This window comes from Sander vitreus, chromosome 15 (genome assembly GCF_031162955.1).
Source record: "Sander vitreus isolate 19-12246 chromosome 15, sanVit1, whole genome shotgun sequence".
NCBI classification, from domain to species: domain Eukaryota; kingdom Metazoa; phylum Chordata; class Actinopteri; order Perciformes; family Percidae; genus Sander; species Sander vitreus.
This window is the reverse complement of record NC_135869.1, coordinates 24,678,186-24,704,483: the sequence shown is the minus strand read 5'-3', so window position 1 is coordinate 24,704,483 and position 26,298 is coordinate 24,678,186. Positions and strand designations below refer to the sequence as shown.

The following is a 26,298-nucleotide window of genomic DNA, read 5'->3' as shown; positions in this document are numbered from 1 at the left end:
GTTTGGTATTCAATCGGTCGCTTTTACTCAGACCATTTCCTTTGAACCCTTTTTTGAATCAAACTAGTTCGAAGTGAATGACAAAAAATGGCACTTGATGTAGAAGGGGATGACTATATTGTAAAACATCGTCCAAATTCATGATACAAGTCATATATATATAGACATGACTATAAGTCCTCTTGGTTACAATAACCAAGCGTGACACCTACTGGAGACGTGAGTCCTACCGCCAAATCTGTCTTCTTTTAGTTTTTTGATTTTACGCTTTCAACTTGTATCAGGGTGGTCTGAACACATAGTTACAATGACTATTATTTACTCTGCAGTGTTAAAACAGGGTCTCTATAGCAGCAGTTATGATATCTGTGTACATGCTCACGAACAGGAATCAATCTCTGATCCCTTGAAGCAAAAGCAGAATATTTCTCCTCCTCGTGGGGTTTGAGGAGAGTTTGCTCTTTCAGTCCAGGTTGACCCTTTTGCTCAGTGATCAGTTCGGCCTTTCTAACAAAGAGCTACTCGTGGCGAGACTCCCATGTTCCAAGCCATTTGTTTTCCCTAAAACTCTTTGGAGTGAGCGCGAGATACTGTGTCTAGATGAGGTTTAAGTAACGCGAGGTGGCGTTTGGGCCTGTTGAAGACTCAGGACAAGGATGAAAAGCCGGACCACTTTCCTTTTAGTGCGATCGTGTCACTGTAGTTGGCATCCTCGACAGTCATCCTCCGGCTCGGTGTTGTCAGAAGAGTAAGAGCTCTCCTCGCTCACTGTCAAACGCAACACAGGTATATTAGACAGAAGTATAATATGACATATCAATGTTTAGACACAAACCTCAGACATTAACACACTAAACACTTATTAACTTTGGAAAATATTCATGAAAATAAACTTGTGCGACTTACACCACTCTGTCTGTATGGGGAGGAAGGCCTTGTCACCGTTCTCTCTGATCATCTCCTCCATCTTATCCAGTAGGACTGACACACTCCTGTCCTTGCCAGGTATCTTACTGTCCAGGACGTGGTAATAGTTCCCACAGTATTCGAGTAGTCTTTGCAGCTCCCTCCCACCCCGAAGAATGTGCTCCTCGATGGGCGTGCGCCCCAGCCAATCACCACAGCTGAACAGCACCATGGTGTGGAGGCACGCACTGTCACCAAACAGAGTCTCTATGTGAGCCAGGAGTGTCCGCCTCTTCCTGGCGGTGAGGGACGAGACGACAGGGAGGACCAGTAGCAGGGTGTGGGGTCCAGGTCGCAGGAGGGCGGCTCCGCGCTGGGACTCCTGGCGGATGCGCTTCGGGGTCCGCCGCACCGAGAACCAATCCCAGCCAGGGGTGTCGACGATTGTGATCCGACGGCCGGATACGAGCGCCTGCCTCCTGAGGCACAGCTCCGTCTCCTGGCCCGATTCAAAGTAGCGACGGCCTAGGATGGAGTTCCCCACCGAGCTCTTTCCGACACCCTTCCAGCCTAACAAGAGCAGTCTCAACTCTGTCGAGACGGACACAAGGAAAGAATGAGATATGAAGTAGAAGATAGTGAGAGAAAAAGTGGGGGAGAATGAGAAAAAAAATATACACTACCGGTCAAAAGTTTGAGGTTACTTTCCATCCATTTCATTCCACTCCATTATAGACAGAATACCAGCTGATCTGAGTGGGTGGCTGATCTTTAATGCAATATCTACATTGCCCATTATCAGCAACCATTCATCCAATGTTCCAAAGGCTCATTCTGTTTACTAATCTGATATCATTTTATAAGGTTAACTGAGAAAACATTGGAGAACCCTTTTGTAATTATGTAACCACATAATATAATCTGAAAACTGCTGCCCTGGTTAAAAAAAACAGCTGATCTCAGCTGATATTCTGTCTATAATGGAGTGGAATGGAAATTTCTAAGTGACCCCAAACTTTTGACCGGTAGTGTATACTGTATATTGATTGACCAGAATGAGTAAGCTGTTTCCTAGAACACCAATTCAGGACTTTTGTTTTCTCTGGAGCAGCCTTATGACACGTGCACTCATCTCTCTCCTCACTGCATGACTCTCACTCACACTCACACACACACACACACACACACACACACACACACACACACACACACACACACACCTACCTCTGGGAGGTCCTCCGATCATCTGGTCCCTCTGTCTAGCGTGCTCCTCCATCCTCATCCTCTCCTCCTCCAGAGCTCTCCTGGCCTGCTCCTCCTCCAGTAAAATCAACTCATTCACCTCAAAGTACCAGCCTGCGTGACAGCAACAATAAATTATCTATTGTTTTTTCAATCAGGTCTATGACACAAACAGTGTATTCATCCATAATGCAATAATATGACTTCATATGAATATTACGTAATATGAAAAACAAACCTTGGTTGTCAGTGATCATTTCCTCCACCTTTTCCATCAGCTCGGGGACCTGTGTGTTGTCTTCTGTGTCTTTCCGAGTGTTATCGAAGGCGTGGTACCTGCAGGTGAAAAACAAATACAGTTTTTAAGGGGCACTCCGCCAATTTTACACATAAAGGTTACTTTACTCATCATGAGGAGTCATACTCAGCCTGTGAAAACAGTTGTATACTGTCTTCTGCAGCTCTGAAGGGAGCTTTCCAAAATTTCAAAAAATAACCCTGGTGATGTCATAGTGATGTCATCGGGGTGATCACAGCTTGGGCTTTAGATTTAAAGCCTGACACTATCAAGTGGAAAATTTAGGATTGAGATAATAGGGACTAGAAAGTCGGGATATCTCTGCTGCTTTGTTCTTTTTTAAATCTGTTGTGAGTCACCTAACTTACTGCAATACTAAAGAAGTTGAAGCTAGCCTTTGAAAAGAGTACTCCACCTACATTACCCACAATGCAACTCGGCCGCTAACAGTTCAGTTGGAGATTTGGGTGTGTTATGCTCAAGGGGGTAAGCGAGCATCCGGAAAGCGTATCTCCTATGGGGAGATTCATAGGCTAACAAGCCATCACCTTCCGCTAGCATTCCATTGACTCCCATTCATTTTGGCGAATAACTTTACATCTGAAGCGTTTAAAGACTCTGGAGTCATACAGTCAAGGGAGAAACCCATAGAGTCCATGAAAGCATCGGAACAAAATATTTCACCATTTTGATGGATTGGAAAGGTATGTGGCAAGTGAATTCATATGAAGTAACATTTATCCACGAACAGATTTCTCTTGGCACAGCTACCAGAAGACTTGCAACTTTCAGACAGGTTGCTCACGTCACATCTACGTCGTCAAGCTCAGTTTGAGGCTGCACAGCACGCTCACTAATTTCCACCGGTTGCGGAACGTCTGCGGATCCGCTCGGGGACGGCGGCGAAGTCAATAGGTTTCCATTAAAGTCAATGTGTGTATTTCCACTGACTGCGGAACGGCTGCGTTCCGACTGCGTCCCAGATACGCAGAGCTTCTATTTTTGCCGGATGCCGGAGAGTTCCGCAGCAATTCAGCACAATTCAGATTGTGCGGGACAGGAAGTCCAGCACAGAAACAAAATAAAACATCCGGTTCATTTTCAAAATAAAATACACCGTGCTCACGGCGGATCATATTTCCCTGCACTACACCTTGAAAACACAGAACAGAGTTGTTTCCGCTCTACTCCTCTGGATGGAAACAAACTGTTGTTGGTTTTGTGGTTCTATTCTACATGAATTTGTGAGATCTCGTGGGTCCTGGTGACTTCAGCTGTCCGTCATGGCCGCAGACGTGCCGCAACAAATCCAGACCTGGTGGGTATTGACGGACGGCGGAGCACGGAGCCGTTCCGCAACCGGTCAGCCATCACCGGAAAAGTGCTTTGACTTCACTGGTCTCCGTCGAAGTCTGTGGCGTCGTCGTGTCCATTCCCTTCACTGTCTTGGTTATGCTAGTAGCGGCTAATGTTGCTCCACACCCCCAGCTTTTATTCATTTTAAAACTTGACGATGCTGACTCAAGTGACATGAGGCATTTTTACAGAGTTTGCAAAACTCCTTCTGCACATATGCAGTAGTAGCAGTAGTACTCCCCTGAGACATACAGAGGCTTTGATGCTATTTAACTGCTGCTACACTCTTTGATATATAAAATCGGTGGAGTTCCCCTTTAAGCTGTCTATTTAACTGCTGCTTCAACCACAAGATTCAGTAATTATTTGTGATCATTTTGCTTGCACTAACAAAGACATGTGCCTTTGTTTACAGATGGCTAACTCAAAGAGAGAAGAGAGACAATGTACCTGCTTCCACATCTCTCCACCAGCCACTGCAGGGACTCGCCGGTGTTCGCTATGTGCTCCTCAATGAAGACCTCTTTCGGCAGCTTGTCCACCCCTGTAAAGACCACCATGGAGTACCTCCAGGTCCCTCCACCCAGGGCCCCCAGCTGCTCCTCTGCGGCCCTCCTCTCCGTGTCGCTGAAGGGCTGGGTGACCGACACCACCAGTAGGATGGCGTGGGGTCCAGGAGGGCAGAGAATGGCCCCCATGCACGGCCCCTCGCTGTCCAGGCTCTGCGGGGCCCGTGACGGGTTGTCCAACTCGGCGCCGGCATTGTCGTCGTTGTCAGCTTCGGCGTTGTCCTCTGGGTCACTGGGGATGGCCCATGGCGGGGTGTCCACCACAGTGACCCGTCGGCCGTATATCTCTGTCTGGCCAACGTTGCTGTGAGTAGTCTCTGTCCCAATGTCGAAGACCTCATCCCCCAGGATGCTGTTAGCGGTGGAGGTCTTACCAGACTGTGGTCCCCCCAGGATCAGCAGTCTGCGCTCAGGGGGGTGTCGACCCCTGGGGTCCCCTGTTGAAACACAGCAAGATTAAACTGGATGGGTTTGTTGACTTAATTTTCTGACTGCTACATGAAGCACAGCAGTTGTCCGCCGAAGGAAAATGCTCTTTATCCTTTTATTTTGCTTTAATCTCCGGTTCTGTCTCTAAAGTATGGTCCACAAAGGGCTTTTTCGTAGATCCTGCATTCTTTTCACTTCAACGTATATCCCTCTCCAACTCATGCATTCTCCCTCATTTCTATCCTCACTCATCAGATTTCCTCTGAGAAGGGTGCTTCTTATCTGAGTTTCATGTAACATTATATACCTCTTCTCCTTAACTGCCTACACTTTCACTCTTGTCCTTATCCCATTCTCTCCCCCTAACCTCCCTCCCAGCATGCCTCCTCTTTGTTTTCATCTGTCCTTAGCCTTTGGGAAAATTGGGTCAGTACAGAAAATGATTTAGTAAAAAGGTACATGAAGAAGATATAGTTTTGATTAACGGCATCACAGAAAAATATGAATAGTCAGAGGATGTCAAGAGGAACGACGCCTGGCCTGTGTGGATGACAAGAGGGGAGAACATAGAGGGAAGAGAGGGAAGTTTATAGATTTACCCCTGTTACTCACCACTGCTGACACTTTCCATGTGAGCTGCTAAACACAGAAAGTTGACTCAAGCAACAGTTTCACAGTATTGTGGATGTTGTGGTCCATATAATGAAATGGCTCTGAGAGTTTAGCCCGGATGCCGCAACTGAATGAATGGTGATGATGGGGGAACATGCGGTGAGGTGTGCAGCTAGGAATAAAAAGCCACTCACCAGTGTCAGAGGCAGAGGACACAGCAGCCATCTTGTGTATAGAACCTCTGGCTTCCTCCTCCTCAGCCCCCCTCCTCCTTCTCCTTCTCGCCTCCACGGTGGCTTCCTCTTCTTTCCTCTTCAGAAAGCGATGGATCCTGAGTGGCGTGCGAAAGGCTGGCAGCTCAAATGCTTCTTGGCTCTCTCTTTGACTCTAACCCTCATTCTACTGCAGTGTTACTCTATCCTCTGTTCTCTGTTTCTACCCCTGCCTTCCTTTCTCTCTTCATAACTCCTCTGCCATTCAACCTCTCCCCCTCTCTCTCTTTTTTTTTTTTTTTTTGTAAATCTATTTTCCTCCACACCCCCTCTACCCACTATGGCTCTTTTCCGTCCTTTACCCTGTAGCTTCTCTCCCCTTCCCCTCTTCTCCCTGTGCTCCGTCTTTTGTTTTATTTATCTGGCCAAGCAGAGGGGAAAGATTGTGCAATGCAGGAGACTGTAAGCCAAATCCACCTCTGCTGCTGCAGTTCCAGGAAGATGTCTCGTCATTTTTCTTAGGTAAAACAGAAGCGGAAGCTGTTCCTCCCACTTGCTTGTATCACACAGCAGCAACAGCAACAGCAACAGCAGCAGCAGCAGCAGCGTGGCACTGTATGCAGACTGCAGTCAGGAGGACAGATAGAAAGATGGATAGACAGAGAGAGAGAGAGAAGGAGAAAGAGAGAGAGGGAGCACTCTATTCTCTGTTTACAGCTGGACATATTCCCCAGATGCTGCATCATGCACAAACACAACTATTTATATGATGCCAGACATAGAAACATTGAGGCAGGGGAGGGGATGTATACTACTGCATGAATGCATTTAAATATTGATTTAAGACATGCAGCCACAGCTTACATAATACATAAAAGCTCCCATAAATAGCAGATGACTGTAAGGCGTTATCTAATTGCATTGAATTCTAAGCACTGTCATCCAATTGTGAGTCATTTCTGAAGGATGTTGAACTCAAAAAATGATAAAATCATCCTGAATGTCTGAGCTCATCCTTGGCTCCTTAACAGGTTGATAATGTACGCTGTGTGGCGAGATACATTCACGGACCCAAGCAAAATCACGTTTAAAAACAAACATTAGTTGTATGCACTTTAAAGAAAAAAATAACCATATTGATACAATTCGTAACGTTTGTTGACGTACGTTCACGGACTGGGGCGTTGTTTTAACTATGTAGCGTCGCAGCTGTTTTGAACAAACAATTGAAGAGCAATTAGAGCGATGACGCCACTTTTCCGTACATCGTCAAAAGTGTCGTACTCACGTAGCCTACCTCCCGCCGTACGCCGACTTGTAGTGTCGTAAAAAAAGCTTCCCTGATCCCATGTGATGCTACAAGCTGAAGTCGGCGCGGTTACTTGGGAAGCTAGTGTGCGTTGGTGAAGGTGCAGGGTAGACTTTTTTTTTGTGTTTTAGCGGACACCACTTCATCTTTACAAACATGGAGGGAGCCGACGAGTTCATGAAGTACCGTTCCCCGCTGGTGTCGAGGTATGCCAGCAAGGAAATGGCGTACAACTTCAGTGACAGGAAGAAATTTACAACCTGGAGAAAGCTGTGGATCTACCTGGCTAAGGCTGAGAAGGTTTGACATATTGTAGCTGTACTACAGCAACCCTGTATTCTTGCTAGTGTTGTGTTTACGTGCACACCTTTTCATGCTTTATAAGTCTTACGATCTTTTTCGACCTTCACAGAGCCCTTATCAAGTTCCCTGCTCTAAATATAGTTTTAAGGAGAACCCCCTTCAGAGTTTATGGTTGTCAGGTCCTGAGCTAAGCAGAGTTATGACTACTCCTTGTACCATACAATAAGCAGGAAAAAACACATTATGAAGTATTAAGAATAACAATAAACAGTTTTAGGCGAGGTGGGACTTGCATTCCTAAAAATACGGAATCATAATTCAAGTCTTTTGAAATTTTAACAGCTTTAATTTACACAAATCACGTGAAGCCTAAATGAAAATGTTGTTTAACTTAACTTATAAATAGAATGTACTTTTCCTTTTTTTTTTATCAACCCATTTTAATTTTTGAAAATGAAATTTAGCAATTACAATAGGAATATCCGTTATTTACAGCCGCAAACTCATATATTTGTATTTTAGGATTCCGAATACTACTTGTTTCCATGGACTGCTCATAAAAAATGGAGGCTGGTTAAAGTACAAAGGTTATATTGTCCTGCATTTAGATTAGTTACTTTGTTACTTTGCCTGTCAGCAGTGGTGGAATGTAACTAAGTACATTTACTCAAGTACTGTACTTAAGTACAAATGTCAGGTACTTGTACTTTACTTGAGTCTTTTCTTTTCATGCCACTTTCTACTTCCACTACATTTCAGAGAGAAATGTTGTACTTTTTAGTCCACTACAGTCATCTGACAGCTTTAGTTACTAGTTACTTTACACATTAAGATTTTTGCACACAAAACACATGTAGTTTATAAAATACGACGATACCCAACAACATATAGGCCTACAAGTCCAGCTGAAATGATTAGATGATTAAAAAGTTAGTTAGTTGATTGACAGAACTGTTTGGATCGTTTCCAGTTTCTACATGCCAGGATTTTTCTGCATTGAGTACTTTTACTTTTAATACTAAAATAATACTCACGTACTTTTACTTAAAGGTCCAATGTGTAGGAATTTCTCCCATCTAGCGTTGAGATCATACATCGCAATCAACTCTCTCGCGCCACGCAGTTCAAAGTATGTATCACAGCTACGGTAGCCTTCACGTGTCAAAAAGCCGGTCTCTTGCTCTTTTCAATCTCCTTTTTTCTTTTTCTGGACGAAGAAGAAGGAGACTCCTGTTCCTGAAATTTGGATTTTGAATACGTGTGGTTCTCCATGTTTCCTTCTTCAAACTTGCCCGCGGCCGGGAAGCTACGAGACCCATTAGCAGCATTAGCAGCACCTGTGAGTTTATCATGTGACAGCGAAAACACGAAAGGCGGAGCAGTATGTCCTGTATGTCTCTTACCGGCTAACGTATTTCAAGATGGAGCATGAATATGGAGCGTCTACCCCAGTTCATGCGAATGCAAATGTAAAATTCCAAGCCAATAGGAATACTTGGAATTGATGGTGGTGGTAAATATTCATGAAAAAGGACAAGTTTGTGAACGGGCAACACAGATTTTTGATAATGAACAACTAAACACGTTACACACTGGACTTTTTAAGTAACATTTTCAATTTTCAAGGACTTTTACATGTGACAGAGTATTTTTTACAGTGTGATATTAGTACTTTTACTAGCTAGTACTTCCTCCACCACTGCCTGGCAGTGCCATATCCCACACCAAATGCTGTGTCTGCGTTCTTTGATAACCAGAGACAGTGGAACAAACCTCGACCTTTTTCTGGTTGAGATTCATTGCACTGATGCAACACACAGTTGTCTCCATTTCTTCCCCAAGGTTGTTAAAATCATCTTAACCCTCACTGTCTGACAGTATCACACATATAGTCTGTATCAGTTTATAATATATATATATATATATATATATATATATATATATATATATATATATATATATATGTATATATGTATGTATGTATGTATGTATGTGTATATATGTATGTGTGTATATATATGTGTGTGTATATATGTATATATATGTGTATGTATATATGTGTGTATATATATATATGTATGTGTGTGTATATATATATATATATATATATATATATATATATATATATATATATATATATATAAGCTCTATAATGTTTACACTGATTGAAATAGTCAAACCTTGTTGTGTGTGTGTTACTGTTGATTTATTTAACCTTTTCCACTGTTTTTTTAAGTTCAATAATTGCAACATCTTTCCAGAAGTCAACGAGTAATCGTGTTAATTATCGTGATTTCAGTTCAGATTTTTATTGACCGAAATAATCGGGATTGTATTTTTTTCCCCCATAATCGAGCAGCCCTAATGTGTTGTACATCATTTTATAAACATTCCCCCAAAAGTTTGTCGTATTTGGTTTCTTTGGAAACTTCTAAACTAGAATTAAGAATAAACGAATGTGGGTTTGAACTAGAGATGTTCCGATACCAGTATCCTGTGCCTAAAACGCTGGTATCGGGAAGTACTGGAGTTTATACACCGATCCGATACCACGTAATAAAGCCCTAAAGAAAATCTACGTTAAAGTAGTTTATTTATGTTGTTTTTCCGTTGTAACTGACTGTCAAACTGCAGAATAAAAGAAGGTTCTGGGGCGTTCATTGTTCATGTTTCAGAAAGAGTTTAACCTGAGCCAGACTGACAACAAAGATAGAAATAATATCCCATCCATACAGGGATAGTAGTATACAGCTGTTAAAACATAATAAAATATATGACACACTGGTATCAGACTGGTACTCGGTATCGGCCGATACGCAAGTTCAGGTATCGGTATCGGGAAGCAAAAAATGGTATCGGACCATCTCTAGTTTGAACAATGTTTTGTTGCACAGACGGAGTCTGTAAATGATGGCTTCAGGGCTTAATAGAAAACACCCTCTAAAAACGTCTTGACATTTAGCTCCCTAACCAAACAGCCACGTGATCCCCTAAGGTCTCCCAGATCATGTTTAGCACACTGGCGTCGTCGAAAAAATAAAGGTGACCGAGCCTTTTCAGTTGCTGCTCCAAGCCTCTGGAATAGTGACCTTTTCACAGAAGAACATCTCGGACCGTTGAAACATTCAAGTCCTTGCTTAAGACCCACTACTATTCGTTGGCTTTCAATTCAAGTTGAGCTTTGACACCTTGTCTTCTTTTTCCTCTCTACTGTTGGTTATTTTGTTTTGTGTATTGTTTGTGTATATTATCATTTTGGGTTTTAGCTTGTTAAGCACTTTGGTCAACTATGGTTGTTTTTAAACGTGCTATATAAATAAAATTGAACTGAACATCAAGGTTTATCAAAAAGACACATGATATGTTTAACCAAGCAGAATTTTGCAGTTGCTGATGATTTCAAAAGATCTATTCGGCTAACATTACTCTGTAGGCATCACACGTGCTGAAACAGTAATTCGGGCAAATCTCATAATTGCTCAGAGTGAATTCTGCATTTGTCATATTAAAGAGGGGGGGGGGGGGTTGTCTGACGACAGACCCCTATCTCACATGCATCACCTCACATGACCACACACTAATCAGAACTGATCGGAGTCCGTCTTTTCTACTATTCCTGTACTCCGAGATGTTCGTCAGGGGGTTAGCGTTGCTACAGTCAGCCTGTGCAGTTTAGTGAGGCCTGTGGCTGCCACTGTGTGGCTGCCACTGTGTGGCTTGTGTGTGAAAATAGCATGCAGGGAATGTCCCAGTAACAGGAGACCGTCCCTTGAGAGGCTGCAGTTAGTAGCCTCAGCCTAGCCCAGCCCAACATCTCTATCCTTGGTAGTGTTTTTGGCATTTCAGGGTTCAGCGACAAGGTGTTTTTTTTTTTTTTTTAAATTATACTTGCCCAAAGTCAGTTTTTACTGGCCCCTATACAAATATAAAAAAGTAGAAAAAAAACCATCAAAACTGTTAAAAAACTCATCCAAAGCGTCAAAGAACGCCGGGAAAAACACAGAAAAAATTGTAAAATGGCGATTAAAAATAAAAATTAGGGATGCACCGAATCCAGATTTTTGGGGTTCGGCCGAATACCGAATCCACTGGTTAAGATCCTGTCGAAACCGAATACCGAATCCTAAACACGTTAATGAAGTAAACAAGGTCCACAGCCTCTAAAATAGTTCAGTGTAACAACTTAATGTTGAATTCACACGCTCTTTTCACATCGTAGGAAAGCACATCGCTATCGCCATATGAGTGACAATTTTGTTGTTTAATTTCCGCGAACCAGTGCGTGATGAAGACGTGTTGGGTGGGTGAAATTAGAAAGCTAACGTTAGCTAACGAGCAGCAGCCGGCCGTTCGGTCGCTCCCACTGTAGGGAGACTCATTTGCCGAGAGAACAGCTGACAGCCCGGGAGAGGCACGGTCTGGTTAACACAGGTTTTTAGCTGTGACTGTCCTTCCTTCGCCGTACCTGGGGTTGCTGCGTTTTGGCTCGTATTCTTTCGGATGTTTCATGCGCAGGTGTTTTGGCAGCGGCGACGTTGCGCGTTGTTTGGGGCCCTTGCCGTCGCGGGACAGGTCGGCATTGCGGGGTTGGGCGTGTGGCTCGGTCTTGGGTCGCCTTCTTTTGACTGGGGGTGCTGCCGGGCTGCGCTTTTTCTGCTCGCGAGTTAGATTTTCACTTTCTCACTGCCTACTGCACCGAACGGTCCACCTACGTAAACACCTTCCCGTAATCAACGGCGGCGTCATTACGTCGACCAGCGTAGCGCAAGCGTAGGGTTCGGTGGAAAAAAGAATTCTGCGGTTCGGCAGAAACCGAACCCCGTCAAAAAGCCCAATATTCGGCCGAACCCAAATCCTGGATTCAGTGCATCCCTAAAAAAAGTCAAATCATTGAAAGCATCAAAAGCTTGAAACAATTGTCAAACAAGAAAACGTCAAAAGTCCCAAACACCAACTAAATTCTCTGTTGGCCGACGGCACATTCAAATCAAGTCATCCAACGAGCTTTTTCCGACAGGGGGTAAGAGACCGGTAACGTCATTTATGATACCATGATGCCCAAATGGGCAAGGGGGTGGGTTGTTACATTTACTTGCCAGACGTGGCGTTTTACCTGCCCCGGGCCACTGGGCAACCCTTATTGTTGAACCCTGTGTGTCTAATGTTGGGTCACTGATTGCTTGGAATTGGCCTGGCCACATGTCTGACCTTTTGACCTGTCACTGTCCTGTGTTGTAACATAGAGGGAGAGAGACAGAGGTACTCTCAGTGGTCGGGCTCAATTTCTCAATTAACCCGTTCTGTAGTTCCATCACAGGACTGCTCTATCCAAAAAAACTCCAATCTAATCAGGATCTCACGAGGAGAGCACATGCCTGTAGAAAAGACAGGAGGATAAATAATGTCATCATCCGGCTGTCTGTCTCCTGTTCAAACATCTTAAGAGTGATGTGATGATATTGTATTTTAAAAGAAAAGAAAAGGTCTTCCTTTTCTTTTTCTCACCGTGTCGCTCTTTCCCTCCTCTCCCTGTCTTCATCCATGTCCTCCTCAGGCTTTGGGTCTGCCCATCACGGACGCCCAGATTCTGGAGATGGAGAGCCATGAGCTGGACATTGACTTCGCCATGGCAGCCGAGGAGGAGCGGAAGCTCAGGCACGACGTCATGGCCCACGTCCACACCTTTGCACACTGCTGCCCCACTGCTGCTCCCATCATCCACCTCGGTGCCACCTCCTGCTACGTGGGAGACAATACTGTAATTATGATGGACATCTTGATGATGATGATGATGATGATAATAATAATAATCTTTTGATAACATGCTCAGAATTCTCATATTTTCTCTCCAAGCTGTCATGTAATGATATAAAAAAGCATCCACAAGGATCAGTAGCTTTGGCCCTTGAAAAAATAATTCCCATCTAGAAATTATAGTTATAATTTCTTTTATTTTAAGTTCTCATGTTCTTCAAGTGTTTGTTTTTTTTCTTCTTCTTCTCAGGATCTGATTATGCTGCGTGACGGATTCGACCTTCTCTTGCCTAAGGTGAGGCTCAGCTGTTTGCCAGAAAACACGCACACCCATCCAGTTGTGCATCTATGAAATTGGTATATGATTTTTTTTCTTTGCAAGCCTCAGCTGTTCAGTAACAAGTCAACAGTGTAGAACTAATCATCGCAATAATTTCTTTGCAGTGTTTTGTCACACCACACACAAAATACATAAGTGAGCTTAACATGCGTAACAGTTATATGTATTATGCAATAATTCAGTGCTGAAACCCTTTGTTCTTTTGTTCCACAGCTGGCCAGAGTCATTGACAGGCTGGCAAACTTTGCAGAGAGATACGCTGACCTTCCCACGCTCGGCTTCACACACTACCAGTGAGTCTGAATACAGCTGCCGCTCTCTGAGGGTCGCCTCATCATGTTTTCCAACACTGTTTGTCTTCATCAGTTGGCCTGGGCCTCCTCCTTTACCGGATTTTTCTGATGAAGAACATTAGGGGTGTAACGATACTAGGGCTGCAGCTATCGATTATTTTAGTAATCGAGTATTCTACCGATTATTCCATTGATTAATCGGATAAGAAATACTTTTGTTTTATTGAAGAGCAATAATAAACAATAGTTTGGTTACATTTTTGGAAAAAGCAACATTTTTGTTGCCTACATTGCTTACAATATCATCTCTCCAAAAACTAAACGTATGAAGTGCATTTAAGTGCCATATTACATTGTAAAATGTGTAAAGAAAACATTTTCTGAAATGACATCAACCTCACACTAAGGCGCACATTAAACATGCATAAACAATACCTTAAGTTGTGCAACTTAACTTTCAGAACTACAAGTTTCATCCTGAGACTGATCTGTATATAGGCCTATATGTAAATATAAGTATATGTAAATATTAGTTATACTAAACCTATTTGTATTTATATATTTAATTACAACGTCCCACAGCTCTGTTACACTTATGCTAGTAGATCGTTGATCAGCTGTTTCTCCGTGAGGAGCGAGAGTGAGAGAAGATTGTGCGCAACAGTCAGCTGTTTCTCCGAAGGGATAGTCAACAAGTCGGCTCTTTAGATCAAATTTGTGGTCACTGCTACGTATTTTCTTGTCTTTGTTTTTGGTAGTTGTTGTGTTTGGTGTAGTTTCATCGTCCATACAACTCTGTGATTTACTTTTGTTGGGTCCGCTTCGTGGAATGGATGAGAAATGTTTTCTGTTGAGATGCTGTAGCATTGACGTCGTGCTATCATCGTGGTAAGCTAGTTCGGTTTTTCAGTAGACACACTGTACAGAGTTCCCGTTTCAATTACGTTTGAACTGATTCCAAACTTTGGACACTTTGTCGTTTTCTCCAGCCTGTCTCTTCTCTTAGCCCCTCACTATTTACGCTCTGGCATGTGTCGCCAGCAGACTGAGCAGCGTCTGGTGTGCGACAATAATAATGATCCGTGTGGAAACACCGTCCGTCAGCAATACTACGTTGGTAACATTGATTTAACGACGCTTCGAGGCAAATCATTTTGCATCGAGGATTTTTTGTAATCAAATTACTCGAGGAATCGTTTCAGCCCTAAACGATACATCGATCTGGATCGATATATCGATTCAGTGGACCACTATCCAATAGGGGTGGGAATCCCCAGAGGCCTCATGATACGAAATCATCACGATACGAAATCATTACGATACTTATGTCACAATACTTATGTCACGATACGATGTTATTGCGATTTTAAACACATTGCAATATTCTGCGATATATTGCAATTTATTACTTTTTTTTCCCAATTTCAAATTATGCCCCCAAAGAAATTATACATTTCTCTGTTTGTTCATCTCACTTGAATTTTATTGCTGCAAAATGGGATTGTCAAGCAGACAAACTGACCAACACATATATAGTAATAGATCGATACTTGGCGTCTGTGTATCGATACAGTATTGCCACGGAAAATATCGCGATACTATGCTGTATATAGATATCAGTATATACAACATGACATCATGACTTTGTGTAAACATACACGGCACTTTCCTACAGCCAAATGGCGTGTTATCTGTACGCATTTTGAGCTATCCGCGTGTATGTCTACGCTGTTTACAGCGGATGTAAACATTTCGTGTTATCGCGAGAACGTGACGTGCTATCGCGAGAATAACATCACACGCGTCAAAAAAAAAAAAAAGTTGGGTTTAGGGAAAGAACATTGGGAAAGCCTTAACCCTTGTATTGTCCTTCATGTCCCGGGGATTTGTTTAGTTTATTTACATTTTGTATTAGCCTGTCCAAACGCGTTTGTTCTGACATGTCTGGGACCCCCCCCGTGCCAGTTCACGTGAAATGACATCACATAGTACGCGAGGGTCAACGGGGGACCCGAAGCTCAATGCCAGGCCAATGCAAAAACATCAAAAATAAACTGAACGGGTCTCGGGGCCCCGAAGGACAACACAAGGGTTAAGTAACACTAAAAAAAACGACAAACACGATGGTGATCAACGTCACACGCTTAGGAAAACAATAAAAGGTTGGGTTTAGGGAAAGATCATTGGGGAAGGGGGACGCGATCCCGGCTCTCCTGGGTGAAAGTCCTGTGTTTTACCCATCCGCCACCCCAACCAACCTCCGTCCTTTCATACTACTCGCTACGGCGATAATTCACATGTAATGTAGGTCAATGGAGGCCAAACGGCGTTGATAAACACCCTAAAAAACGATTATGCGTCTTGATAACATTGATAATGGCATAAGAATTGGCGTGTCATACATACGCCACTTGGCGAGATCAGTCTGGTATATATCGTAACACTGTCCTCCTGCTCCTGCTCGGTCTACAGGCCTGCCCAGTTGACCACGGTAGGAAAGCGAGCGTGTCTGTGGCTGCAGGACTTGGCCATGGACATGCGGAACCTGCAGCGAGCCCGCGATGATTTGCGTTTCCGGGGAGTTAAGGGCACCACAGGCACCCAGGCCAGCTTCCTGCAGCTCTTTCAGGGGGACCATGATAAGGTATACATCATCAATAAATTGGCATGTAGACAATGACGAAGATTTAGAATTCAGAAACGTTTTATTATGGTGGATTATAAATGTAGCAATGCTCACGTTTAAACTCGTTTTTCTTTCGTCAGGTAGAAGAGCTTGACAGAATGGTGACAGAGATGGCTGGCTTCAAAAAGTAAGTTCTGTAGTAAAGTAAAAGAGAAGTACACTCCCCTCCTCTAAAACTGAGTAGAATCCCATCTGTTCTCTCAGTATCATGGAAGAAATGTAATTATTAATAACACAAGACTAGCAGACATGGAGATGATATTCAGTTATTGTGTAAACAAAAAGGGTGGTGTTATTTAAGCTGGTTGTGGAGCCTTTTCTTTATTAGCCCTGATGATGTTCCCACGCTCCACAGAGCCTACCTGGTAACTGGACAGACATACAGCCGTAAGGTGGACGTAGACTGTGTGGCCAGCCTGGCCAGTTTGGGAGCCACTGTTCACAAGGTAAGCTGCCCGAGCTGGAGACACGTAGAGGAACGTTGCCATCTAGTGGTGTTAGATGGAACTCTGCACGTGCTCTGATAAACATGCTCTTTTTTTTTTCTTTTCCTCCTGACTTTTGAAGTAGAATATGCAAGCTTTCGTCTTGTTTCTCATCGTTGTTCTGTCTGTCTGCTGCAGCTCTGTACAGACATCCGCCTGCTCGCCAACCTGAAGGAGATTGAGGAGCCTTTTGAGAAAGAGCAGATTGGTACATTCACTCATTACTTGCCATATAATCCTGTATTGCAGGTAGGGCTGGGTATCATTCAAAAAATTCCGATACCAGTACCGTGACTTCGATACCAGTTCCTAAAAGATAATGTTTTTTCAATACCAATTTTATAAAACAAAAAGAAATTACAACATTACACATTACAGCACACATCGCGTTTCATTTTCAGCTCCTACTACGTGAGTCTGTGTGTAACGTAGAGTTTTTCCTGCGTGCCTCTACGAGGTGTTACGTTAGACAGCCAATCACAGACATTGTTAGATCTTGGTAGAAGCGTGCTGCATGCTTACTGGGTCACTGACTCTGATGAGATTTACTCCTTAGGTATTGAAATTGGGTATTGAATGACGAGGCATTTTTCGATACTCTGATACTTAGGTAATTCGGTCAGTGCCTAAAAATGACTGAATTCAGTACCCAGTCCTAATTGCAGGTGTCGGTGCAAAGCCGTATGTCAGCATGAAGTTGTCTTCCCCCTCCAGGTTCCAGTGCCATGCCCTACAAGAGGAACCCGATGCGCGCAGAGCGTTGCTGCAGCTTGGCCCGACATCTGGTGGCGCTGATGGCCGACCCGCTGCAGACGGCGTCCGTCCAGTGGCTGGAGAGGACGCTGGACGACAGCGCCAACAGGTCGGCCCCGCCACACACACACACACACACACACACACACACACACACAAATGCACTGCATGTGTGAGATACTGTGATGTGCTTGTGTTGGCAACCCACAGTGTTACTCAGTTATTCCGTAAGAAGTTGTTTTTTGAATCAGCTAAGGTATCCGGGTTCTGATTTGGTACTGGATCCTGCAGGGGCTATTCTTTCTCTAAAGGCTGCAACTAACGATTATTTTCATTGTCGATTAATTTGTCGATTATTTTCTCGATTAATTGTTTGGTCTATAAAATGTCAGAAAATGGTGAAGAGTGCAGATCAGTGTTTCCCATGCCCAAGATGACGCCTCAAATGTCTTGTTTTGTCCACAACTCAAAGATATTCAGTTTACTGTCACAGGGGAGTGAAGAAACTAGAACATATTAACTATTATTTAATTACTATTATTAATAGTATATACTATTACTAAAAATAGTTGCCGGTTAATGTAACGGATGACCAACTAATCGATTAAAGTGCTCATATTATGCTTTTTGGCTTTTTCCCTTTCCTTTATTGTGTTATATCTTTTTGTGCATGTAATAGGCTTCCAAAGTGAAAAAGCCCAAAGTCCCCCCCAAAGGGACTTACCATCTCCAACAGAAAACACTGTTCACAAACTGCTCCAAACAGCTCTATTGTAGTCCAGCCTTTACTTCAGAGACAAACGTTGTAACACGTTATAATGCTCGCCTAGCTGCTAGCACGGCTCGCCCTCATACTGGCTAGTAGTCCTTACCTAGGTACTGCAGATGTGCGACTCCCAACAAAGATGGGACAGAAGTGAGATGTCTCACTCTGTAGCTAAAACAGTGAGCTCAACACACATGGGTGAAAAGAGGAGCTGTAGCAATGTGCAGTACAACAAAAATATTAAACCATGTAAACCTATTCTGGTACAACCTCTAAATACAATTATGAACCTGAAAATGAGCATAATATGAGCTCTACTCTCTTACCCCCCTGTACACATTTACTCATTCTTCCTCTCTCCCTCTCCCATGTGCAGGAGGATCTCCCTGCCGGAGTCCTTCCTGACAGCTGACATCATCCTCAGCACTCTGCAGAACATCACAGAGGGACTGGTGGTCTACCCTAAAGTCATCGAGAGACACATCCGCCATGAGCTGCCCTTCATGGCCACAGAGAACATCATTATGGCCATGGTGAAGGCCGGAGGAAACAGACAGGTACTAGTGAGGATTTATGGTTTAAATAATTTAATAAATTGTGATTGTATTAGGGCTGCACAATTTACTGTTTCTGGATGATAAATTGTCGTTCTGAGACCATTTTCATCTAATATGATAATGGCATAATAATGCAGGGACACCTTTACAAAGATCAATACACTTTTATTTCTAAAGAATATTTAACACTGAACTGGAAGACATTTTAAATATCCACAATATGTCTTTGATCTCCTTTTTAGCATGTCGTCTTTCACTCTGTGTACAGTTGTGGAATTGCTGTTTGTGACACGTAGGTTCTCCCAGGCAGTTCGTACTGGCTGTCAGATGTTTGCAGCATTCGTCGAGTGTTTGTGCGATAGACTCCAGACTCTGTGCTACATTCAACAATTATTTATTAAACACTAAATATTAAATTTATATAATTAATAAATGATATCTATATGGCTATCTGCCACATGGCGAGTAAATGTTTGTACCAAAATAGTTCTGTTTTTCAGTCTTCATTTTGGCGAAGGTGCAGCTACTTTCTTCTGCTCCTCTGCTGTCTGCAGGTCGGAGCTTCGCGGGGGTGGGCACACAAACCCACACACACCCACACACACCCACACACACCCACACACACCCACACACACCCACACACACCCACACACACACACAAAAACTGGTGCACACACCAATTGCAATTTTCCAAAAGAAAGCCTGGCTGAAATGTTCTGTGCATTGTCGGACACATGCAGCCACTTTCCTGAAGCCGCTTGCGAGACAAGTCCACAGCGGCGTGTATGTCCGAGCCTGTCTCCACCGCCTCCACCTGCAGGTTGTCAACTGTGTGCTTTGGAATGAAAGGGAGAAAACAGGGCGCCGAGTAACACGGCGGATATCGCTCATATACTTTTAACGAGAGAGAGAGAGAGAGAGAGAGAGAGAGAGAGAGAGAGAGAGAGAGAGAAAAAAAGTTCTATGCAAAATGTAACATTTTCTATTAAAGAAAAGTGGTAAAGTGGTTAGAAAAAATGAAATTGGAATCGGCTGGCCTAACTCAAAGGAAATCGGAATCGGCCTAGAAAGTTGTAATCGGTGCATCTCTTAAAAAAAAAAAATTTAAATTTAAAATGTAACTATCATTCTTTTTTAAGTGGTTCCTCATTCAATTTAATGTTGGAAATGTCCTTTTCATTTTGTTTTTAACTCAACAACAGAATACTGACAGCAGCAGAACTGCAAAACAGAGTACACTTCAATATCTGTTTATTTATCGCAAGTAATGTCGTTGCCGCAGTATTCAACAATGTTTTCGCATATTTCCTTCATGTCGTGCAGCTCTAGATTGTATTCATGTGTAGCGTGTCCTGACCTTGGTGTTATCAGCCTTTGTGCTTAAAAACACCATCTTTCTATTCCCTCAGGACTGCCACGAGAAGATTCGTGTTCTGTCCCAGGAGGCAGCTGCTGTGGTCAAACAGGAGGGTGGGGATAACGACCTGCTGGCCAGAGTCCAGCGAGACCCCTACTTTGCCCCCATTCTGGGGCAGCTGGACGCCGTACTGGACCCTAAGACCTTTATCGGCCGCGCTCCCCAGCAGGTACAAACGTGAACCGCCCCTGGTCTTTATTCTAACCACCTTCCTGACAATTACAAGAGCTCTCGGTAGGGCTGGGTACCCAATTTGATACTTTTTAGGCACCGACTGAATTGCCTCTAAAGTATCGAGTATCGAAAAATGCCTCGTCATTCAATACCAAATTTCAATACCTAAGAAGTAAATCTCATCAGAGTCAGTGAGCCAATAAGCACGCAGCAGGATATATATAATATATGATATAAGATATAATGTTGCTGGTGATTGGCTGTCTAACGTTACACGTCGTAGAGACATTAAAAAAAACTCTACGTTACAGAGACGGGGCTCACGTAGTGGGAGCTGAAAAATAAATGAAAAGATTTTTGCTGTAATGTTGGAATTTCTTTTTCTTTTAAATGGATTTCATAAAATTGGTATCGAAAAAAGTAGCGCTAAGGAACCGGTATCGAAGTCACTGTCTTGGTATCGAAAATGTTTGACCTATACCCAGTATGTATACTAATGGGGAGTAATGTATCCTCTGGTCCAGGTGGCCAGGTTCCTGTCCGAGGAGGTCCGCCCCCTGCTGGAGCCTTACAAGGCTAAGATGGACGTCAAGATCGAGCTTGAGCTCTGACGCGCGCACACGGAGACGATGACTTGCACACAAATCAAAAGAAGGAGACTTCATCGTGGTGCGTGGCCATGCTGAACGCTGCACCTCAATAAAGAACAATTGTTGACTGAATTCTTCTCTTTCATAGTGTTTTCATTTCTGTCTGCTGCATTTTAAAAACTAATAAAATAGAATGTGATAAACTCAAAATCATACACTTTTTAAAGGACAATTTCCGTGTGCCGTGGCCGAAGTGCCGTGGCCGGGTTGTGTGTTTCACCCGGGTACTATTTTAAACTTCCTGAACCTTTTTTAGAGTGTTTAAACTTTGTGGTTTGCTTTCAGTAAACGGAAAGGAAAAGGTGAACCGTCGAGGAGAGGAAACCCATGTTAGAGTTGGGAGGAAACTTGTGCAAGAGGTTGTGTAATCTTAAAAAAAACGGCTCAAAGCCCAGCCCTTACATTGAAACAGTCATGTTACCGTACCTTACAGGGTAGTGGACCACTTGATAATTAAAATCTCAACTTTTTCAAGTATTTGCTTTGTTCACCCCCTCAAAGTACACCCGTCCTCCTGCAGTAACCACATACACAACCACTGATATTGATGGTACGTTGGTGACACAAAGTTAACATGTGGCTGTGGGCACTGCTCCCCGTCTGCCTGGCGGTCTTTGGCATTGTGGGCATTTGGACTGTGTGAGTATTTAGCTTTCTCCTTTTATGACACTTTTTCATAGTTTTGCTATTTCATCATAATTATTTCATTTCTCAAACTGATCCTCACTGATCGTCATTTATCTTTATGCTCTTTATTGAAGACTTCAAAATCGTTTTACCATGTTATTTATCATTAGTATTGTATATATACTATCATTAGTATAACTCGATAATACATTTAAAATAAATCATACTGAAAGTAAAAAACGCTTTATATTAAGGTCCTTGTAATACGCATTAGTTAATAGCTAATAAAGCCCTTATTGGTTGTTATTAGATGCTTATTAACAACAATAACAATAATAATAAACAACGTGCAATGTAATTTATTTCTAACCTCTTGTCATCCTCCCTTATACTTGGTGATTACCTGGTATATCACGTATATACTGAATTATACTGTAATTTGGGGGCAATAATTTAAAACATTTATATTTATTTAAATTCACAGTGATATCATTTGTAATAAAATATACATTATATTACTATAGTCTAATACCTGACATTGTTTTAAAGTAGCAGGTTTCTGTTTTTTTTCTTTCTCTGCTTTAAAGTCTACTCCAATACCGAATCATACAGTGTTGTATGTTATATGTGTAAGAAAAGAATATATGAGATAAGATATGATAAAACTTTATTGTCTGTTCATACAGAAAATGTTTAGTCAACAGTCAAAAGGTAATATTAAAAAAACCCACAAACATAAAAACTAGCATCTGTATGTTCACCCAACAACGTCTGACACACCTTCGGTTACACACACACACACACACACACACACAGAGAGAGAGACAGGGGCGGGGTATTAATCTCCTCCTTTTGCTCCATTTTTGGTTGGTTGAGCAGTGTTGTGGAGGATGAAGGAGTGCTTGTACTGGTTTTTCTTGCAACTTGGCACCCTAAAGCGCCTCCCATAGGGCAGAAGTTGGTACTCCTCATGTAAAACATGAGTAGGGTCCATAGTGATTTTCCCCGCAATATATATAAAAAAATATAAATATGACAAAGGGTTGTTTATCCTACACACTCATCACGGAATATTTCTTCTCTTAGTCATTACAACACATTACGGTTGTTTTTGTCCCATTAGGTTTGCTCTAGCTGTAACAAATGGATCAGTCAATCTCACAGAAGGAGTCCCTTACATCAGGTTGGTATGACTGCACTCAGAGATGATGAAGAATAAATAAAGTAGTTAAAGTGATTCGGCAAAATGTTGAGCAAAACCAGGATATGAACAAGTTTGTGTTGAATGATAATGCTTATATTTTCTCATCCTCCCATTAGTCTGTGTGGCTCTTACATCCCTCAGAGCTGTCTCTTCTCCCAGATCTGCAACATCTGCTCCTTTTTAGGTAATGACAGATCTATTTATGCCATTCTTGGAGATAGGAGTCCTTATTTACTCAAGTTCTGTCTATCACATGTTCTACTCTTGGTGGACCTGCTCCAAAATGATTCTGTCTGCTTTTGAAATCTTGAACATTTTATTTTGTATTGACATGTTTAGAATTGATTGCTTTTTCATGAAAACATATGGACCAGTACAAGTTTTTCTTTAAATGTTCCTTTTCATCAATACTTTTCAAGTAACTTCTGGACTTATACTGCCCTCCTCTCTCTCTGTCTGTGGGTCTCAGCCTTGTGGTTTGCGCTGATCCGTTTCCAGCACGTTAGGGACAATGGTAACCACGGAAAGGCCAACACAGCCAGCATTGTTTTGGGATTCAGCTCCTCTGTAGGACTCTCCATCGTTGGCAACTTCCAGGTAACAGCCCACAAAAAGAAAAAAAATACATAGTAATAGAATAATAAAGAACTATTTGTTTTCATCTAACACATTATAATCACTCTTTGCTCACTAAAATCCCTTCTCCATCTGCCTTTACCATTTAGCAATCAGTCTTGTTGAGTATTCACCTTCTGGGAGCGTATCTGGCTTTCTTCCTTGGCCTGGCCTACTTCTGGGTCCAGCTGTTTCTAACCTACAGAGCTCAGCCGTCTCCGGACCGATGCTGGGTCGGTCCTGTCAGGGCCACCTGCTGCACCCTGTGCACCATCCTGGTCATCGTTAGTATCCTTCCTATCTGTTTGCATTAAGACATATTCGGTAAAATATGAAAATCCAAGCTCAAGTGATACTTGTGTCCTTGTGAAGAATATACGGAATTATTAGGAATACATGTTTTTACAATTTAAAAATGAATGAACATGTGGCCGGGTTGGTGGAGCGGGCGCACGTGTGGAGGTGTGTGCCTCAACGCGGGGGATACAGGGTTCAGGTCCGACCTGGGACGGTTTCCTTCAGGTCGTCCCCCTCTCTCTCCCCTTTCATGTCTATCTGTTCTTTCCATTGGGGGCTGAAATGCCCCAAAAAAATCAAAAAAACAAAACAAAAGAATGCCCGTGTAGTTAAGTGTTAAAGTCTTTGGCAGTAGCTCAGTCCGTAGGGATCTCGGTTGGGAACTAGAGTGTCGCTAGTTCACATCCATGTATGGACTAAAGTACAGAGTGTGGACTGGTCGCAGAAGAGATGCCAGTTCACCTCCTGGCCACTACCAAGGTGCTCTTGAGTTTTAATGATATTCTGTTAATGTTTTGGGTATGTTAACTGGGTTTTAGTTTTGTATGGCTGATTTAGTGTTAATGTTTATTTACATTTATTGTTGCACCATGACAGAGACCCGGGTGGGGACTGATGAATTCTGGGCAGTGTCAAAGTGTTTTGTAACTTATTACACTTATTGGAAATAAGTAACTCTGACTCCTGAGTGAAACTTTCCATGCAGTACAATACATTGGTACAGTGTTTTAATAGTGTATTCTTTGCTTTCCTTTTTAAGGAACGTATGTATTGAATATGATGTTCTTAAAACCATACAGTCATAAAGAAAAAACAATATTTATATTAACAAATAATTTTTTTAGTAGCACTTAGATGCCAACATTTATATTTGTTACGTTTCTTTTCAAGTTTAATGACGCAGTTGCTAGTAGCCAAGGAGGACACGGAGGATTAAAAAAAAAACCTGATGGACTCTTCAGAAGAGGTCATTATCTTCACTCAGTTTTCTGCACATGACAGTCGCCGGACGCCACAATCTTCTGAACATATTCATACTGAGAAATACAGAGATAGTTGTGTGGAGCTGATAGTCTTAGTTAGCTTTGTAGCAACTCATTTGGCAACGGCTTGAATGTACCGGACGTTCATTAATATCAAAAAGCTACGCACTAAAGCTTTAATTTAACATGCGTGTTTTAGACAACGTGACTCCAGAAAAAATTATTTGTTTACTAATGATTTTTAAGTAATGACTTCTAATGTAAATTAGATTTGTCTACTGCATCAACTTACCGCTCTGTGTTAGTACAACTTGACCTGTTAAGTTTCACCTTGTGTAAAAACTTAAGATGGTTTAAGGCATCCACGCAAACTTCTAGTAAAGTCAACTAATTTGGGATAACAGTGCAGACAGAGATGTAGAAGTGGATGAGAATAAAAACACAAACTTCTACATCTCATTGGTCACACAAAAGTAACACTCACCCAAGTAGGGCTGGGCAATATATCAATATTATATTAATATCGTGATCTAATATCGTAATATGGTAAGTATTTTTTTTTCCTGGTTCCAAAGGCTGCATTACAGTAAAGTGATGTAACTGTCTGAACTTACCAGACTGTCCTAGCTGTTCTTAACCACTAAGTCATTATATCCACACTTTTTTTTTGTTAGTTTATTAATCTAAAATCTAGCTGTGAAAATATTTAGTTAAAGCACCAGTTGTGAACCCTACACCACTGTCGCAATATTGACATTGAGGTTTTTGTTCAAGAATATCGTGATAGTTCATTTATTCCATATCGCCCAGCCCTAAATGTGCAGATTTTGTCAACAAACCTGCAAGGGAAAATAATGTGATTTACCTTGACGTGCATTTACTTATTATTGCGCTCCTTGACTGCTCTCCCCTCCTTCAGTGATCGTTCTCAGCAGAACAGGCTTTCACTCTGGGGCTGCTGTGTGTGAATGGGCCTTGGTCATGTTGTTCTTCAGCCAGTTTGGCCTTTTTGCGGCTGAGTTCAGGCACATCAACTGCCACCTCACTGTACAGGAGCAAGCTATTGGGAATGACTGCAGCCTCGCTTCAACAGAAAGCAATGGTCATGTCGCAAATGCACTTAGCTGAAAACACTTGGACTGTACCTACAGTTGTCGTTTAGTCTTTTAAGTGTAGTCACAATGCCTCTGCACTGGTTTCATAATGTCAATCAACTTATATTTAGATGCAATAATAACCCATTTATTTGATATCTGTACATTTACAATCTTTTAACAAAAGCTGTATTTTAGCCTTTTTGAACATTTTATTTAATACTTTGTCTCAAATGTTTGTAAGATTTACCACCTTTTAACGTTTTATGTCACCTTTCCATTCCATGAGCAACACAGTAAAGAACGTCTTTCTGTTTCTTTAAAATGATAATCTGACTCTTTGTTTGTTACAGTTAACTGATTAATC

General features: G+C 42.3%; 3 protein-coding genes across 3 annotated transcripts; 2 read left to right on the top strand and 1 right to left on the bottom strand.

Moving 5' to 3' along the window:
• On the bottom strand, positions 1-6,448 carry LOC144529864 (GTPase IMAP family member 8). Its single transcript, XM_078269205.1, has 6 exons — positions 5,607-6,448; positions 4,253-4,808; positions 2,387-2,484; positions 2,131-2,262; positions 907-1,497; positions 1-768 (listed from the first exon to the last, which is right to left on the bottom strand). Exons 1-6 carry the CDS (start codon positions 5,635-5,637, stop codon positions 695-697), a joined length of 1,482 nt encoding a protein of 493 aa, XP_078125331.1. The 5' UTR covers positions 5,638-6,448; the 3' UTR covers positions 1-694.
• A 491-nt stretch (positions 6,449-6,939) lies between these two features.
• On the top strand, positions 6,940-21,183 carry adsl (adenylosuccinate lyase). Its single transcript, XM_078269206.1, has 12 exons — positions 6,940-7,233; positions 12,791-12,994; positions 13,241-13,285; positions 13,544-13,623; positions 16,096-16,267; positions 16,390-16,436; positions 16,665-16,755; positions 16,933-17,002; positions 17,509-17,656; positions 18,690-18,870; positions 20,280-20,456; positions 20,986-21,183. Exons 1-12 carry the CDS (start codon positions 7,090-7,092, stop codon positions 21,070-21,072), a joined length of 1,446 nt encoding a protein of 481 aa, XP_078125332.1. The 5' UTR covers positions 6,940-7,089; the 3' UTR covers positions 21,073-21,183.
• Positions 21,184-21,617: 434 nt separating this feature from the next.
• Positions 21,618-26,056, top strand: tmem150b (transmembrane protein 150B). The gene is made up of 6 exons (XM_078270470.1): positions 21,618-21,750; positions 22,862-22,921; positions 23,059-23,126; positions 23,412-23,539; positions 23,668-23,845; positions 25,757-26,056. Exons 1-6 carry the CDS (start codon positions 21,686-21,688, stop codon positions 25,963-25,965), a joined length of 708 nt encoding a protein of 235 aa, XP_078126596.1. The 5' UTR covers positions 21,618-21,685; the 3' UTR covers positions 25,966-26,056.
• The last annotated feature ends 242 nt before the right edge of the window (positions 26,057-26,298 follow it).

What these genes read in the sequence shown, in the direction of transcription:
- LOC144529864 (XM_078269205.1), bottom strand. Translation starts at nt 5,637, where the DNA reads ATGGCTGCTGTGTCCTCTGCCTCTGACACTG. An exon ending in GTCCTCTGCCTCTGACACTG is followed by an intron (nt 4,809 to 5,606) that starts GTGAGTGGCTTT and finishes GTGTTTCAACAG; the next exon opens with GGGACCCCAGGGGTCGACAC. An exon ending in GATCGGAGGACCTCCCAGAG is followed by an intron (nt 1,498 to 2,130) that starts GTAGGTGTGTGT and finishes CCGTCTCGACAG; the next exon opens with AGTTGAGACTGCTCTTGTTA.
- adsl (XM_078269206.1), top strand. Translation starts at nt 7,090, where the DNA reads ATGGAGGGAGCCGACGAGTTCATGAAGTACCGTTCCCCGCTGGTGTCG. An exon ending in TGGGAGCCACTGTTCACAAG is followed by an intron (nt 16,756 to 16,932) that starts GTAAGCTGCCCG and finishes TGTCTGCTGCAG; the next exon opens with CTCTGTACAGACATCCGCCT. An exon ending in TCGGCCGCGCTCCCCAGCAG is followed by an intron (nt 20,457 to 20,985) that starts GTACAAACGTGA and finishes CCTCTGGTCCAG; the next exon opens with GTGGCCAGGTTCCTGTCCGA.
- tmem150b (XM_078270470.1), top strand. Translation starts at nt 21,686, where the DNA reads ATGTGGCTGTGGGCACTGCTCCCCGTCTGCCTGGCGGTCTTTGGCATT. An exon ending in ATTGTGGGCATTTGGACTGT is followed by an intron (nt 21,751 to 22,861) that starts GTGAGTATTTAG and finishes TTGTCCCATTAG; the next exon opens with GTTTGCTCTAGCTGTAACAA. An exon ending in CAACATCTGCTCCTTTTTAG is followed by an intron (nt 23,127 to 23,411) that starts GTAATGACAGAT and finishes TGTGGGTCTCAG; the next exon opens with CCTTGTGGTTTGCGCTGATC.